Here is an 18,243-nt window from a genome sequence, read left to right on the forward strand (position 1 = left end):
TGGCACCGGCAACAACCCAGAGATGACTACTCTGTCTGTCCTAGCTTTTAGCTTCCAGCCTAACTCCTTGAGCTCTTGAATGACCTCCCCACCCCTCTTCCTACCTATGTCGTTGGTGCCAATGTGTACCACGACTTCTGGCTGCACACCCTCCCCCTTAAGGATTCTGAAGACACGGTCCGAGACGTCTCGGACCCTAGCACCCGGGAGACAACAAACTTAATAGAGACTTAATAGAGACATACAAGATAATCAGAGGGTTAGATAGGGTGGACAGGGAGAGCCTTTTCCCTCAGATGGTGATGGCTAGCACAAGGGGACATAGCTTTAAATTGAGGGGTGATAGATATAGGACAGATGTCAGAGGTAGTTTCTTTACTCAGAGAGTAGTCGGGGGCGTGGAACGCACTGCCTGCAACAGTAGTAGACTCACCAACTTTAAGGGTATTTAAATGGCCATTGGATAAACATATGGATGAGAATGGAATAGTGTAGGTTAGATAGGTTTCAGATTGGTTCCACAGGTTGGCGCAACATCAAGGGTTGAAGGGCCTGTACTGCGCTGGAATGTTCTACGTTCTTTACTCCTGTTGCACCTTCCAAAATGAATCATCTCACATTTTTCCACATTAAATTCCATTTGCCATCTCTAAGCTCAGCTCTGCAGCTTATCTATGTCCCTCTGTAACCCACAAAAACCTTTGACACTATCCACAACTCTGCCAACCTTAGTGTCATCAGCAAATTTACTAACCCATCCTCTACGCCCTCATTCAGATCATTTATAAAAATGACAAACAACGTTGGCCCCAAAACAGATCCTTGCAGTACACCATTAGTGCCTGAACTCCAGGATGAACATTTCCCATCAACCACCACCCTCCGTCTTCGTTCAGCTGGACAATTTGTGATCCAAACCACTCAATGACCCTCAATCCCATGCCTCTGTATTTTCTGCAATAGCCTACCATGGGGAACCTTATCAAACACCTTACTGAACTCCACATACACCACAACAACTGCTTTACCCTCATCCACCTGTTTGGTCACCTTCTCAAAGAACTCAATAAGGTTTGTGAGGCATGACCCACCCTTCACAAAATTATGTTGACTTTCCCTATTCAATGTATTCCTTTCTGGATGATTAAAAAATCCTATCTCTTATAACCTTTTCCAAACCTTTAGCCACATCCGAAGTAAGGCTCACTGGTCTATAATTTCCTGGTCTATACTCCCCTTCTTGAACAGGGGAACCACATTTGCTATCCTCCAGTCATCTGACACTATTCCTGTAGACAATGACAACATAAAGATCAAAGCCAAAAGCTCTGCAATCTCCTCCCTGGCTTCCCAGCGTATCCGAGGATAAATCCCATCCGGCCCAGGGGACTTACCTATTTTCACATTTTCCAGAATTGCTAACACCTCCTCCTTGTGAACCTCATTCCCGTCCAGTCTAGTAGCCTGTATCTCAGTATTCTCCTCAACAACATTGTCTTTTTCCTGTGTGAATACTGATGAAAAGTATTCATTTAGCACTTCCCATATCTCCTTGGAGTCCACGCACAACTGGTCCTTGAACAAGCTCCACATTTCAATTGTGCCCACCCCCTGGAGTTTCCTTCCCCATCCTATGCATCCTAAATCTTGCCTAATCGCATTGTAATTGCCTTTCGCCCAGCTAGAACTCTTGCTCTGTGATATATACCTATCCCTTTCCATCACTAAAGTAAACATAACTGAATTATGGTCTCTATTACCAAAATGCTCACCTACTTCCAAACCTAGCACCTGGCTGGGTTCCTTACCCAGTACCAAATCCAGTATGGCCTCACCCCTTGTTGGCCTGTCTATATACTGTGTCAGGAAACCCTCCTGCACACATTGGACAAAAGTATTGAACTATGATATTTCCAGTCAGTATTTGGGAAGTTAAAAGTCACCCATAAGAACTACCCTGTCACACTCGCTCCTATCGCGAATCATCTTTGCTATCCTTTCCTCTACATCTCTGGAACTATTCAGAGGCCTATAGAAAGCTCCCAGCATGGTGACCTCTCCCTTCCTGTTTCTAACCTCAGCCCATACTACATCAGTTGACGAGTCCTCAATCATCCTTTGTGCCACTGTAATACTGTCCTTGACCAACAATGCCACACCTCCCCCCTTTTCCCATCTTCTCTGTTCTTACTGAAACCCTGGAACCTGCAGCACACATTCCAGTCCCTGCTCTAACCATGTCACTGAAATGGCCACAACATCCAAGTCCCAGGTACCAACCCATGCTGCAAGTTCACTGGTCGCTCCTAGTGTTGAAGTAGACACACTTCAAACCGCCTTCCTGCTTGCCAGTGCACTCTTGTGACCTTGAAACTTTATTTATGACCTCACTACTCTCAACCTCCCATTTAGGTTCCCATCCCCCTGCTGAATTATTTTAAACCCTCCCGAAGAGCATTAGCAAATGTCCCCCCTAGGATATTGGTACCCCTCTGGTTCAGGTGAAGACCATCCTGTTTGTAGAGGTCCCACCTACCCCAGAATGAGCCCCAATTATCCAGGTATCTGAAACCCTCCCTCCTGCACCATCCCTGTAGCCACGTGTTCAACTCCTCTCTCTCTCCCTATTCCTCACCTCGCTAGCACGTGGCACGGGCAACAACCCAGAGATAACAATCGTTTGTCCTAGCTCTAAGCTTCCATCCTTGCTCCCTAAATTTCTACCTTAAATCCCCATCTCTCTTCCTACAATGTCATTGGTGCCGATGTGGACCACGACTTGGGGCTGCTCCCCCTCCCCTTTAAGGATCCCGAAACACGATCAGAGACATCACGGACTTTGGCATCTGGGAGGCAACACACCGACCGTGAGTCTCTCTCGTCCCCAGAGAACCTCCTATCTGTCCCCCAAACTATGGAGTCCCCAATGACTACTGCTCTGCTCCTCTTCCCCCTTCCCTTCTGAGCAGCAGGGACAGAGACCTGTGCCTCATTGCCTCCCCCCTGTAAGTGACCCCCCCCCCCCCCCCCCCCCCCCCCCCGCCAACAGTATCCAAAACGGTATACTTGTTATTGAGGGGAATGGCCACAGGGGATCCCTGCCCTGCCAGCCAGTTCCCTTTCCGTCCCCTGACGGTAATCCATCTGACCTTTTCTTGTACCTGAGGAGTGACTACTTCCCTGTAACTCCTCTCAATAACCCCCTCTGCCTCCCGAATGATCCAAAGTTCATCCAGCTCCAGCTCCAGTTCCCTAACGCGGTTTTCGAGGAGCTGGAGTTGGGTGCACTTCCCGCAGATGTAGTCAGTAAGGACACGAGTGGTGACCCTTACCTCCCACATTCTGCAGGAGGAACATTCCACTGCCCTCACCTCCATTCCCACGATTCTAACTTCCCAATGAGACTTTTGAAAATCCAAAAAAAACACCTCATCAATCCTGTGCACAGGACCTTTTTTGTTTGGTTAGAGGAGGAGGAGGATGAGGACGTGTGGGTGACACTACCCGAATAGTGTTAAGGGTAAAGCACATTTCAAGCCTCACTTACCCAGCAGCCCTGTGTCCGCTCCTGCTCAGCCTGCACTCCATCTATACACCAGGGAAGTTTTTATACTTTACATTTACCTCCCCGTGAGCCCCTGGCCCTAACTGACACTCCTCCCACTGTAATTGCCACCGAGCAAATGAAGCGAAACAGCAATTCACGCACACACTCTCACATCCTCACAACTCTCACTCACACTCACTCACACACACATTAACACTCACTCACACATCCTCACAACTCTCACTCACACTCACTCACACACACATTAACACTCACTCTCACATCCTCACAACTCTCACTCACACTCACACACACATTAACACTCACTCTCACATCCTCACAACTCTCACTCACACTCACTCACACACACATTAACACTCACTCTCACACACATTAACACTCACTCTCACACACATTAACACTCACTCACACATCCTCACAACTCTCACTCACACTCACTCACACACACATTAACACTCACTCTCACACACATTAACACTCACTCTCACATCCTCACAACTCTCACTCACACTCACTCACACACACATTAACACTCACTCTCACACACATTAACACTCACTCACACATCCTCACAACTCTCACTCACACTCACTCACACACACATTAACACTCACTCTCACATCCTCACAACTCTCACTCACACTCACTCACACACGCTTTCGCATTCACTCACACACATTCACACTCTCACAGTCACACACACACATTAACACTCACTCACACATACTGACACACTATCACACACACACACACACACACACTCTTACGCTGAAAGACTGGAGCGACTGGGCTTGTATGCCCTTGAGTTTAGAAGACTGAGAGGGGATCTGATTGAGACATATAAGATTATTAAAGGATTGGACACTCTGGCAGCAGGAAACATGTTTCCGCTGATGGGTGAGTGCCGAACCAGAGGACACAGTTTAAAAATACAGGGTAGACCATTTAGGACAGAGATGAGGAGAAACTTCTTCACCCAGAGAGTGGTGGGTGTGTGGAATGCTCTGCCCCAGAGGGCAGTGGAGGCCCAGTCTCTGGATTCATTTAAGAAAGAGTTGGATAGAGCTCTCAAGGATAGTGGAATCAAGGGTCATAGAGATAAGGCAGGAACAGGATACTGATTAAGGATGATCAGGCAGTATCCTTGGCGGGAGGTTTGCTAGTGCTCTTGGGGGGGGGGGTTAAACTAACTCTGCAGGGGCATGGGAACCTAGACTGTAGCTTTAGGGTGCAGGACCTGGAGTGTAGGGAGGTTAGGAACATGGCATCGATCTCAAAGGAGGGTGCCTGTAAACAGAAGAGTGGCTTGAAGTGTGTATACTTCAATACCAGAAGTATATGAAATAAGATAGGGGAACTTGATGCGTGGGTTGGTACCTGGGATTTCAATGTTGTGGCTATCATGGAGACATGGGTAGAACAGGGACAGGATTGGCTGTTGCAGGTTCCAGGGTTTAAATGTTTTAGTAGGGTCAGAGGTGGGGGTAAAAGAGGGGGAGGTGTGGCATTGCTTGTCAAAGATAGTATTACAGCGGTGGAAAGGACGATGGATGAAGACTCGTCATCTGAGGTAGTTTGGGCTGAGGTTAGGAATAGGAAAGGTGAGGTCACCCTGTTAGGAGTTTTCTACAGGCCTCCTAATAGTCCTAGAGACGTAGAGGAAAGTATTGCAAGGATGATTCAGGAGAAGAGTGAAAGTAATAGGGTGGTTGTTATGGGGGACTTTAACTTCCCAGATATTGACTGGGAAAGCTATAGCTCGAGTTCGTTAGATGGGTCGGTGTTTGTCCAATGTGTGCAGGAGAGTTTCCTGACACAATATGGAGACAGGCCAACAAGAGGTGAGGCCATACTGGATTTGGTTCTGGGTAACGAACCAGGCCAGGTGTTAGAATTGGAGGTAGGTGAGCACTTTGGGGACAGTGACCACAATTCGGTGACTTTTACTCTAGTGATGGAGAGGGATAAGTGTGCACTGCAGGGCAAGAGTTATAGCTGGGGGCAGGGAAATTATGATGCGGTGAGGCACGACTTAGGATGTGTGGATTGGAAAAATAGGCTTCTAGGGAAGAACACAAATGATATGTGGAGATTGTTCAAGGAGCAACTATTGAGTGTCCTTGATAAGTATGTACCTGTCAGGCAGAGAGGAAAGGGTCGTGTGAGGGAGCCGTGGTTTAATTAGGAATTGGAATCCCTTGTGAAAGGGAAGAGGGCGGCCTATGTAAAGATGATACATGAAGGGTCAATCGGGGCGATTGAGAGTTATAAGGTAGCCAGGAAGGATCTGAAGAGAGAGCTAAGAGCAGCAAGGAGGGGACATGAAAAGTCCTTAGTTGGTAGGATTAGGGAAAACCCAAAGGCTTTCTATAGGTATGTCAGGAATAAAAGAATGACTAGGGTAGGAATAGGTCCAGTCAAGGATAGTAGTGGGAAGTTGCATGTGGAGGCTGAAGAGATTGGGGATACACTGAATGAATACTTTTCGTCAGTATTCACTCAGGAACAGGACATTGTTGCCGATGTGAATACTGAGTCACAATTAATTAGAATGGACGGCTTTGAGGTATGTAGGGAAGAGGTGTTGGAAATTCTGGAAAGGGTGAAAATAGATAAGTCCCCTGGGCCTGATGGCATTTATCCTAGGATTCTCTGGGAAGCAAGAGAGGAGATTGCAGAGCCATTGGCCTCAATATTTATGTCGTCGTTGTCTACAGGAATAGTGCCAGAAGACTGGAGGATAGCAAATGTGGTTCCCTTGTTCAAGAAGGGGAGCAGGGATAACCCTAGTAACTATAGGCCGGTGAGTCTCACTTCTGTTGTGGGCAAAGTCTTAGAGAGAATTGTAAGGGATAGGATTTATGAACATCTGGATAGGAATAATGTGATCAAGGATAGTCAGCATGGTTTTGTGAAGGGCAGGTCGTGCCTCACAAACCTTATTGAATTCTTTGAGAAGGTGACTAAGGAGGTGGACGAGGGTAAAGCGGTGGATTTGGTGTATATGGATTTTAGTAAGGAGTTTGATGTGGTTCCCCATGGTAGGCTACTGCAAAAACTACGGAGGTATGGCATTGAGGGTGAGTTGGAGGTTTGGATTAGGAATTGGCTGGCTGGAAGGAGACAGAGGGTAGTAGTTGATGGTAAAGCTTCATCTTGGAGTGCAGTTACTAGCGGTGTTCCGCAAGGATCTGTTTTGGGACCATTGCTGTTTGTCATTTTTATAAATGACCTGGAGGAGGGGCTAGAAGGTTGGGTGAGCAAGTTTGCGGATGATACGAAAGTTGGAGGAGTTGTTGACAGTGAGGAAGGATGTGGCAGGTTACAGCGGGATATAGAGAAGCTGCAGGGCTGGGCAGAAAGGTGGCAAATGGAGTTCAATGTAGCTAAGTGTGAGGTGATTCACTTTGGTAAGAGTAACAAAAAGATGGGGTACTGGGCTAATGGTCGGATACTTGGTAGTGTGGATGAGCAGAGGGATCTTGGTGTCCATGTACACAGATCTCTGAAAGTTGCCACCCTAGTAAATAGTGCGGTGAAGAAGGCATATGGTGTACTGGCTTTTATTGGTAGAGGAATTGAGTTCCGGAGTCCTGAGGTCATGTTGCAGTTGTATAAGACTCTGGTGCGGCCGCATCTGGAATATTGTGTGCAGTTTTGGTCGCCATACTATAGGAAGGATGTGGAGGCACTGGAACGGGTGCAGAGGAGGTTTACCAGGATGTTGCCTGGTATGGTAGGAAGATCCTATGAGGAAAGGCTGAGGCACTTGGGGCTGTTTTCATTGGAGAAAAGAAGGTTTAGGGGTGACTTGATAGAGGTGTACAAGATGATTAGGGGTTTAGATAGGGTTGACCAAGAGAACCTTTTTCCACGTATGGAGTCAGCTATTACGAGGGGGCATAGCTTTAAATTAAGGGGTGGTAGGTATAGGACAGATGTTAGGGGTAGGTTCTTTACTCAGCGAGTCGTAAGTTCATGGAATGCCCTGCCAGTAGCAGTGGTGGACTCTCCCTCTTTATGGGCATTTAAACGGGCATTGGATAGGTATATGGAGGATAGTGGGTTAGTGTAGGTTAGGTGGGCTTTGATCGGCACAACATCGAGGGCCAAAGGGCCTTTTTCTATGTTCTATGTTCTAACCATGATCATAACGAATGGTGGTGCTGGCTCGAAGGGCAGAATGGCCTACTCCTGCACCTATTGTCTATTGTCTCAGACCCTCAATCACACACACTGTCACATTTTCACACACATTTACATACTGATGCACGCAGACTGATACATATCCACCCTCACTTATGTATACTGACACACATGCATATATCCACTCACTCAGATATACACACATACACCATGCAGTATATATTGATATACACACACACACAAACGTGTGCACTAACAGCAGACACATTCACACTAACAATTGAGTGTGCACTAACACAGACACTTACTGGAGCCTACACAGCAACCCACACAATGACACTTTGACCTGAGGTATTACTCTGTATTACTGTGAAGGCTGCTCTTGGTTTCTGTTGGTAGGTTGTTACAGTGTTCTTTTATGTGGTATTTGGATTTGGAACTGGCGTGTTTGTACAGTGTTCGAACGTGCCTGCCTAATGCTGTTTGAGCAGTGGCTGGTCTATAGTGTGAAGCTGGATGGACTAATGTTTCTCCAGGGAGTGTACCTGGCAGACGATGAACACACATTGCCTTTTCATGGGTGTGTCGTTGTGATTAAGAGACAGATCTGCAAGATGTAGCTTTAGGCTGACATTGTTTGGAGTCTCTCTGCTATTTGCTGTGTGTAACTCAGGTTACCAGCTGCACCTCACAGACACACCCTGGATCAACCTTTCCCAGCTCAGTACAGCCAGTGTTCAGGAGGTGGTCTGTGATCTCTCGCTGGAAACTGGGGAAATCTGTGATCAAGAACCGAGCTCGAAGCTGTGCCTACACTGTGAGAGAGGGAGGGCAGGAGGCAGGAGGCAGGGACCGCGAGATGTTGAAGGCTGTGAAGAGGACAAAGAGGAAGAAGAAGAGGAGGCAGTTGGAAGAATGGAGCACCTCGTCAGATTCTCTGCCAGCTGCTGACAACGGTGTGCTGATGTTCTGTGAGGAGGTACCAGCACAGTCAGCTGAGGTCTCTAACCCTCCATTGGCTGCTTCCATCTACTCCATCCATTCCACTCTGAAACTGAGTGCAATGTAAGCTGAGCTCCCGCTACTTGCTCGTACTGGACAGTGCTCTGGATAGACACTGCTCACAGAAACACTCTTGTGTTCAAACTGACTGGGTGATCCAGCCATGAGTTGTTTTTGTTCTGGTCTGTTCTGCAGAAGTAGCTCTCTGACTAAGCTAGCTCACACGTAGCTTGGAAACTCTGAACTCCTCGAATTAAATCATTCATTTAACATGGAGCCCAAGCATGTCTGAGATCATCTTAGAAAGAGTGCTGTATGTGCATGTGTGAGAGAGGGAGAGAGAGAGAGAGAGAGTGTGAGAATGAGTGAGAGAGGGAGAGAGAGGGAGAGAGAGTGTGAGAATGAGTGAGAGAGGGAGAGAGAGGGAGAGAGAGTGTGAGAGAGGGAGAGAGAGTGTGAGAGAGGGAGAGAGGGAGAGAGTGAATGTGAGAAAGGGAGAGATTTTGTGTGTGTATATGTGTGTGTGTGTGTGTGTGTGAGAGAGAGAGAGGATAGAGTGAGGGAGAGAGAGTGTGAGAGAGGGAGAGTGTGTGTGAGAGTGACAGGAAGAGAGAGTCTGAGAATGAGAGAGAGGGAGAGAGTGTATTTGTGTGAGAGAGAGAGAGAGTGTGTGTGAGAGAGAGAGGGAGAGTGAGAATGAGTGAGAAAGGGAGAGTGAGAACGAGTGAGAGAGGGAGAGAGAGTGTGTGTGTGAGAGGGAGAGAGAGTGTGTGTGAGAGAGAGAGGGAGAGTGAGAATGAGTGAGAAAGGGAGAGTGAAAATGAGTGAGAGAGGGAGAGAGAGTGTGTGTGTGAGAGGGAGAGAGAGTGTGTGTGTGAGAGGGAGAGAGAGTGTGTGTGTGAGAGGGAGAGAGTGTGTGAGAGGAAGAGAGAGAGAGTGTGTGAGAGGGAAAGAGTGTGTGAGAGGAAGAGAGAGAGTGTGTGTGAGAGGGAGAGAGAGTGTGTGAGAGGGAGAGAGAATGTGTGTGAGAGGGAAAGAGAGTGTGTGTGAGAGAGGGAAGGAGAGAGTGTGTGTGAGAGGGAGAGAGAGAATGTGCGAGAGGGAGAGAGAGAGTGTGCGAGAGGGAGAGAGAGTGTGTGTGAGAGGGAGAGATTGTGTGAGAGGGAGAGAGAGAGACGACTGTGTGAGAGGGAGAGTGTGTGTGTGAGAGGGAGAGAGAGTGTGTGTGTGAGAGGGAGAGAGAGAGTGTGTGAGAGGGAGAGTGTGTGTGTGAGAGGGAGAGAGAGTGTGTGTGTGAGAGGGAGAGAGAGAGTGTGTGAGAGGGAGAGTGTGTGTGTGAGAGGGAGAGAGAGAGTGTGCGAGAGGGAGAGAGAGAGTGTGTGCGAGAGGGAGAGAGAGAGTGTGTGAGAGGGAGTGAGAGTGCATGAGAGGGAGAGAGAGAGTGTGTGTGTGAGAGGGAGAGAGAGAGTGTGTGTGTGTGAGAGGGGAGAGAGAGTGTGTGCGAGAGGGAGAGAGAGAGTGTGTGTGTGAGAGGGAGTGAGAGTGTGTGTGAGAGGGGAGAGAGTGTGTGTGTGAGAGGGAGAGAGAGAGTGTGTGTGAGAGAGGGAGAGAGAGTGTGCGAGAGGGAGAGAGAGAGTGTGCGAGAGGGAGAGAGAGAGTGTGTGCGGAGGGGAGAGAGAGAGTGTGTGCGTGAGGGAGAGAGAGAGTGTGTGCGAGAGGGAGAGAGAGAGTGTGTGAGAGGGAGTGAGAGTGCATGAGAGGGAGAGAGAGAGTGTGTGTGAGAGGGAGAGAGAGTGTGTGTGAGAGGGAGAGAGTGTGTGTGAGAGGGAGAGAGTGTGTGTGAGAGGGAGAGGAAGAGTGTGTGTGAGAGGGAGAGAGTGTGTGTGAGAGGGAGAGGTGTGTGTGAGAGGGAGAGGAAGAGTGTGTGTGTGTGAGAGGGAGAGAAGAGAGTGTGTGTGAGAGAGAGGTAGAGAATCTGTGAGAGAGAGGGAGAGTGAGAATGAGTGAGAAAGGGAGAGAGTGTGTGAGAGAGGGAGAGAGTGTGTGTGTGAGAGGGAGAGGGAGAGAGAACGAGTGAGAAAGTGAGAGTGTGCTTGAGAGGGAGAGAGAAAGTGTATGTGAGAGGGAGAGGGAGAGTGAGAACGAGTGAGAAAGGGAGAGTGTGTGGGAGAGGAGAGAGAAAGTGTATGTGAGAGGGAGAGGGAGAGTGAGAACGAGTGAGAAAGGGAGAGTGTGTGGGAGAGGGAGAGTGTGTGTGAGAGGGAGAGAGTGTGTGTGAGAGGGAGAGAGTGTGTGTGTGAGAGAGAGAGTGTGTGAGAGGGAGAGAGAGTATGTGAGAGGGAGAGAGAGAATGTGAAAGGAAGAGAGAGAATGTGAGAGGGAGTGAGAGTGTGAGAGGGAGAGAGAGTGAGTGAGAGGAAAGAGAACGAGTGAGAAGGGAGAGTGTGTGTGAGAGGGAGAAAGAGAGTGTGTGTGAGAGGGAGAGTGAGAACAAGTGAGAAAGGAAGAGTGTGTGTGAGAGGGAGAAGAGACTGAGTGTGAGGGAGAGAGAAAGAGTGTGAGAGGGAGAGAGAGGGAGAGAGAGAGTGTGTGTGTGAGAGGGAGGAAGAGAAAGTGTGTGAGAAAGAGGGAGAGTGAGAACGAGTGTGGGGGGAGAGAGAGTGTGAGAGGGAGAGAGGAGTGTGAGAGGGAGAGAGAGTGTGAGAGGGAGAGAGAGAGTGTGAGAGGGAGAGAGTGTGAGAGGGAGAGAGAGTGTGAGAGGGAGAGAGAGAGTGTGAGAGGGAGAGAGAGTGTGAGAGGGAGAGAGTGAGTGTGAGAGGGAGAGAGAGAGAGTGTGAGAGGGAGGGAGAAGGAGAGAGTGTATGTGAGAGGGGTGTGGAGTGTGAGGGGGAGTGTGTGTTTGTGTGAGTGTGTGTGAGAGGGAGAGTGGGTGTGTGTGTGTGGAGGGGGAGAGTGTGTGTGTGTGGGTGAGGGTGGTGTGGGGGGAGTGTGTGTGTGTGTGTGGAGGGAGAGTGTGTGTGTGTGAGAGGGAGAGTGTTTGTGTGAGAGGGAGAGGGAGTGTGTGAGCAGGAGAGTGTGTGTGTGTGTGTGAGAGAATGTGTGTTTGACAGGGAGAGGGTGTGTGGGAGAGAGTGTGTGTGTGTGTGCGAGAGAGCAGTTGGGTGTGTGAGACAGAATGTGAGCGAGAGAGTGAGAGGGAGAGTGAGAGAAGACAGAAACTGCTGGAAGCTCCGTGGGTCTGGCAGCATCTGGGGAGAGAGAGGAGAGTTTTGGGTCCGAATTGAAGGAAGTTGTGAGGAAGGGTCACTGGACCCGAAACATTAACTCTGATTTCTCTCTGCAGATGCTGCCAGACCTGCTGAGCTTTTCCAGCAGTTTCTGTTTCTGATTTCCAGCATCCACAGTTATGTTGGGTTTTTGTGAGAGAAGGAGAGTACAGTATCTGAGAAGGAGAGGGTGTAGGGGAGAGAGAGAATGCGTGAGAGAGAAAGGAAGTGTGTGTATATGAGGGGTGATGGTGATAGGTCAGAAAGGAGGCTGGAGTGGATGGTGGAAGGAGGATGGACAGGTAGGACAGTTCAGGAGTGTGATGCCGAGTTGGAGGGTTAGATCTGGGATAAGGTGGGGGGAGGGGAGATGAGGAACTGGTGAAATCCACATTGATCCTGTCTGGTTGGAGATTTCACCAGTTTCCTCATCTCCCCTCCCCCCACCTTATCCCAGATCTAACCCTCCAACTCAGCACTGCCCTCATGACCTGCCCTTTCCTGTCCAGCTTCCTTCCCTCCAATCCGCTCCACCCTCCTCTCCAACCTATCACCATCACCCCGACCTTCATCTACCTATCACATTCCCAGCTACCTTCCCCCCCCGCCCCTCCCCCACCCATTTATCTCTCAGCCCCTTTGGGCCATCCCCCTCATCCCTGAAGAGGGCTTATGCCAAAATGTTGACTTTCCTGTTCTCGGATGCTGCCTGACTGGCTGTGCTTTTCCAGCACCACTCTGTTCGACAGCGAGTAACCAGGAAAGCTCAGAGGATGTAATGGGTTATTGTGAGAGGACTTGAATACAGGAGTAGGGAGGTTACCCCTCAGTCATACAGGGCCCTGGAGAGACTGTGTCTGGAGCAGCGTGTACAGTACAGGTCACTGTATGGAAGGAAGGATGTAGGTGTGTGGGAGGCAGTTCAGAGACGTTCAGCAGACTAATGCCTGGAATCAAGGACGGTGATATGAGGACAGGCTGGGCATGGGTCTGCTGGAGTTTAGAAGACTCAGGTGTTTCAATTGAAACACATCAGATCCTGAGGGGTCTTTGCAGGTGGATGTGGTGAGGATGTTTCCTCTTGTGAGAGAATCTAAAATGAGAGGGTCACTGGGTGTGGGTTGACATGAAGGAGGGTGGAGGAGGGTGGAGGAGATGTGGAAACCTCTTGTTGGAAGCTGCTCAAAGTAGAAACAGTACGGAAGCAGGACATTCGGCCCATTGAGTCAATACCAACTCCCCAAAGAGCATCCCACCCAGACTGCCCCCCACACTATCCCTGTAAATTTGCATTTCCTATGGTTAATCCATCTAGCCTGCACATCCTGGGATACCACAGGCAATTTTAAAAAAACATTACAGTGCAGTACAGGCCTTTCAGACCTCGATGTTGCCGACCTGTGAAAATTATCTGATGCCCATCTAACCTACACTATTCCATTATTATCCATATATCTATCCAATGACCATTTAAATGCCTTAAAGTTGGCGAGTCTACTCCTGTTGCAGGTAGGGCATTCCACACCCTGACTACTCTGAGTAAAGAAACTGCCTCTGACATCTGTCCTAAATCTATCGCCCCTCAATTTAAAGCTATGTTCCTTGTGATTCCTGATCTAATTTGCTGAATCCCCTTCAATCCTGAACTCCTTATGCAATAACATAATGGGGAATCTTATTAAATGCCTTACTGAAGTCCAAATACACCACATCAACGGCTTTACCCTCATCCACCTGTTTTGTCACCTTCTCAAAGAACTCAATAAGGTTAGTGAGGCACGACCTGCCCTTCACAAAACCATGCTGACTATCCCTAATCAAATGATTATAAATCCTATTTCTTATAACCTTTTCCAACACCTTATCCACAACTGAAGTAAGGCTCACTGGTCTATAATGACCGGGGTTGTCTCTACTCCCCGTCTTGAACAAGGGAACCAAATTTGCTATCCTCCAGTCTTCTGGCACTACTCCTGTCGACAATGATGACATAAAGATCAAAGTCAAAGGCTCGGCAATCTCCTTCCTGACTTCCCAGAGAATCCGAGGATAAATCCCATCTGGCCCAGGGGTCTTATCTATTTTCAGATCTTCCAAAATTGCTAAAACCTCCTCTTTGTCAACCTCAATCCCATCTAATCTTGTAGCCTGTATCTCTGTATTCTCACTAACATTGTCCTTTTCCAATGTGAATACTGATGAAAAGTATTCATTAAGCCCTTCCCCTATGTTCTCCGATTCCACACACAACTTTCCACGATTATCTTTAACTAATCTTACACTAGTCATTCTTTTATTCCTGATGTACCTATAGAAGGCCTTAGGGTTTTCCTTGATCCGATCCGCCACCAACTTCTCATGACCCCTCCTGGCTCCTCCAACTCTCTCTTTTGATCTTTTCTGTCTAACTTATGACTCCCAATCCCCGGAACTGAGCCTTCACACCTCATCCTCACATAAGCCTTCTTCTTCCTCTTGACAAGAGCTACAACTTCTTTAGTAAACCATGGCTCTCTCTCTCTCGACAACTCCCTCCCTGCCTGACAGGTACATACTTATCAAGGACACACAGTAGCTGTTCCTTGAACAAGCTCCACATTTCTAATGTGTCCATCCCCTGCAGTTTCCTTCCCCATCCGATGCATCCTAACTCTTGCCTAATTGCATCATAATTGCCTTTCCTCCAATTATACCTCCTTCCCTGCAGTATATACCTATCCTGCCCATTGCTATTGTGAACATAACCAAATTATGGTCCCTATCACCAAAGTGCTCACCTACCTCCAAATCTACAATTAAACATGGCCAATCCATTAACTTGCTTTGGACTGTGGGAGGAAACCGGTGCATCCAGAGGAAACCCCCTCACACCGACACGGGGAGAATGTGCAAACTCCACACAGACAGTCGCCCGAGGCTGGGCTGGAACCTGGGGCCCTGTTACTGAGAGGCAGCAGTGCAAACAATTGAATATTTTGTAAGGCATAGGTGGAGGAATTCTTGTTAAACAAGTGGGTGAAAGATTATCAGTGGAAGGTGGAACGTGGATTTGAGGAACCAATCAGATCAGCCGTTATTGTATTGAATGATGAAGCAGGGAGAGTGGTGACGGTTCAGTCTGTGTGTCCTCAGTATCCTCCTGATCTGAGTGATGGCTTCCTCTCTCATTACTGACACTGTCTCTCTCTCTGTCGCTGTCCTTTGGTCTTGACTCCTCCTCACTCAGCAGAGAGTTCTCTGTGTAAAGTTAGATTTTATTTTCAGGCCGGTTTTGATCGACATGAATAAGGTTTATCGTCAGAAGAACCAAGAGAATTTGGAGCAGGCGTTCAGCATTGCAGAGCGGGAGCTGGGGGTCACCAGGCTGTTAGACCCTGAAGGTAATAATCCTGTCTCAGATCGCTGTAGTGATCTCCCACAGCCAATGTCCCTGTCCCCCACACACTGCCTCATCACTGACCCCAAACCCCCAGTCTTACCCTGACCTTTCTCGATCACCCACTGCACCTCACTCTCCTTAATCTCTCCCCTTCCCCCCGTCCCCCCTCTCCTTTAATCTTTCCCCCTCCCTCTCCCCTCGTTCCCCCCCTCCTTAATCTCTCTCCCTCCCTCTCCCCCGTCCCCTCTCTTTAATCTCTCCCCCTACCCCCTGTCCCCACTCTCCTTTAATCTTTCCCCCTCCCTCTCCCCCTCGTCCCCACTCTCCTTAATCTCTCCCCGTCCCCCCCACTCCTTAATCTCTCCCCCTCCCTCTCCACCCGTCCCCACTCTACTTAATCTCTCCCCCCGTCCCCCCCTCTCCTTAATCTCTCCCCCTCCCTCTCCCCCGTCCCCCCCTCCTTAATATCTCCCCCTCCCTCTCCCCTGTCCCCTCTCCTTAATCTCTCTTCCTCCCCTCGTCCCCACTCTCCTTCATCTTTCCCCCCGTCACCCCCACTCCTTAATTTCTCCCCCTCCCTCTCCCCCCATTCCCACTCTCCTTAATCTCTCCCCCTCCCCCATCCCCCCCTCTTTAATCTTCCCCCCCCTTCCCCGTCCCCACTCTCCTTAATCTCTCCCCATCCCCCATCCCCCTCTCCTTAATCTCTCCCCCTCCCTCGCCCCCCCCCGTCCCCACTCTCCTTGGTCTCTCCCCCTCCCTCTCCCCAGTCCCTTGCCCCCCATCCCCCTCTCCATAGTCTCTCCCCCTCCCTCTCCCCATTCCCCCTCTCTTTAATCTCTCCCACTCCCTCTCCCCCCTGTCCCCTCTCCTTAATTTCTATTCCTCCCCCTCATCCCCACTCTCCTTAATCTTTCCCCCTGTCCCCCCCATTCCTTAATTTCTCCCCCTCCCTCTCCCCCCGTTCCCCCTCTCCTTAATCTCCCCCCCTCTCCCCCCCTCCCTCTCCTCTCCCCCCTCTCCCCCGTCCCCCCTCTCCTTAATCTCTCCCCCTCCGTCTCCGCTCTCCCTCTCTGACCCCACTCGGCCTCCACCTCCCTCACCCCTATTCTCTCCATTTATTCTGCACTGTCTCTAATTCTGCATTTCCAACCCTTCCCTGTATCCCCTCCATCACCCCCTCCCACCCCCTCGCTGTTTACTGACGGTTATCTTGCTGTTGTAGATGTGGACGTACCCCACCCTGATGAGAAATCGATCATTACCTACGTCTCATCCCTGTATGATGCCCTGCCGCGGGTTCCCAATGTTGAAGCTGGAATCCGAGCCAATGTAAGTCTTTCTGATTCTGGGACTGAGCTCCCTAAAGGAGCCGGTTTGTTTGTAAACTCTGATTTGGAGCCACCATCTGTCCTTTCCAAGTGAAGTGGACACACTGGTGTTTTTGAACGGATTGGCATTGTTCCTGGGGAAGTACGTTTACCAATGAGGGTCTGAGCTCATTCTCAGTTTGAGATCAGATGGAACAAGATTGGGTCAACGGTAACGGACCCCATCAGATCAGTCACAGCGTGGTTCCTGGAGAGGTTGTAGCTCACTCAGAGCCACACTCACTCAGTAAACCTGCTCCAGTACCTCAGGGACCCGACAGGGAATCCTCACAATCTTTCGAAGGTACCTGGGTGAGCACTTTAAATGAAGGTTTTGGTCCTAATGTGGGACAGTGGGACTGGTGTAGGGTTGGAGTTGTTTTTGGAAGGACTGAAGCACCTATTGTAGGGTTCTGTGTTTCTGAGAGAAGCTGAAAAAGTGAACATGGAGGTTGTTTCCCCCTGAAGGGAGACTCTCGGATCAGAGGGAATCAACTCAGAATAAGACAGAGATGAGGAGGAAGGAGTGAGTCTGTGGAATTCGTTACCCCATGGTCCTGGCGAGGCTGGACCATTGAATATACTCAAGGCTGAGAGAGAGAAACACAGAGAGTTCGAACCAGTAAATGGAGTCGAGTGTGAGGGGGAAAAGGCTGGAGAGTAGAGTAGATGAAGAGGAGCTCAGCCATGATCAGGTGGAATGGTGGAGTGGGCTCCCTCCACACTGACCCCACTCCCTCCACACTGACCCCACTCCCTCCACACTGACCCCACTCCCTCCACACTGACCCCACTCCCTCCACACTGACCCCACTCCCTCCACACTGACCCCACTCCCTCCACACTGACCCCACTCCCTCCACACTGACCCCACTCCCTCCACACAGACCCCACTCCCTCCACACTGACCCCACTCCCTCCACACTGACCCCACTCCCTCCACACTGACCCCACTCCCTCCACACAGACCCCACTCCCTCCACACAGACCCCACTCCCTCCACACTGACCCCACTCCCTCCACACAGACCCCACTCCCTCCACACTGACCCCACTCCCTCCACACTGACCCCACTCCCTCCACACTGACCCCACTCCCTCCACACTGACCCCACTCCCTCCACACTGACCCCACTCCCTCCACACAGACCCCACTCCCTCCACACTGACCCCACTCCCTCCACACTGACCCCACTCCCTCCACACTGACCCCACTCCCTCCACACTGACCCCACTCCCTCCACACAGACCCCACTCCCTCCACACTGACCCCACTCCCTCCACACTGACCCCACTCCCTCCACACTGACCCCCCCCTCCCCTGACCCCACTCCCTCCACACTGACCCCACTCCCTCCACACTGACCCCACTCCCTCCACACTGACCCCACTCCCTCCACACTGACCCCACTCCCTCCACACTGACCCCACTCCCTCCACACTGACCCCACTCCCTCCACACTGACCCCACTCCCTCCACACTGACCCCACTCCCTCCACACAGACCCCACTC

At 50.0% G+C, this 18,243-nt stretch overlaps 1 protein-coding gene across 1 annotated transcript in view; it reads left to right on the forward strand.

The window, feature by feature from the left end:
• Positions 1-18,243, forward strand: part of LOC140480306 (plectin-like) — a gene marked incomplete at its 3' end in the record, with an annotated part of 324,240 nt that overhangs the window by 280,726 nt on the left and 25,271 nt on the right. Inside the window, exons 10-11 of the mRNA XM_072575010.1 lie at positions 15,247-15,362; positions 16,587-16,693. Coding sequence (XP_072431111.1) covers positions 15,247-15,362; positions 16,587-16,693 — 223 coding nt within the window. The remainder of the gene's footprint in view (positions 1-15,246; positions 15,363-16,586; positions 16,694-18,243) is intronic.

Source organism: Chiloscyllium punctatum, chromosome 8, assembly GCF_047496795.1.
Source record: "Chiloscyllium punctatum isolate Juve2018m chromosome 8, sChiPun1.3, whole genome shotgun sequence".
In the NCBI taxonomy this organism is placed as follows: Eukaryota; Metazoa; Chordata; class Chondrichthyes; order Orectolobiformes; family Hemiscylliidae; genus Chiloscyllium; species Chiloscyllium punctatum.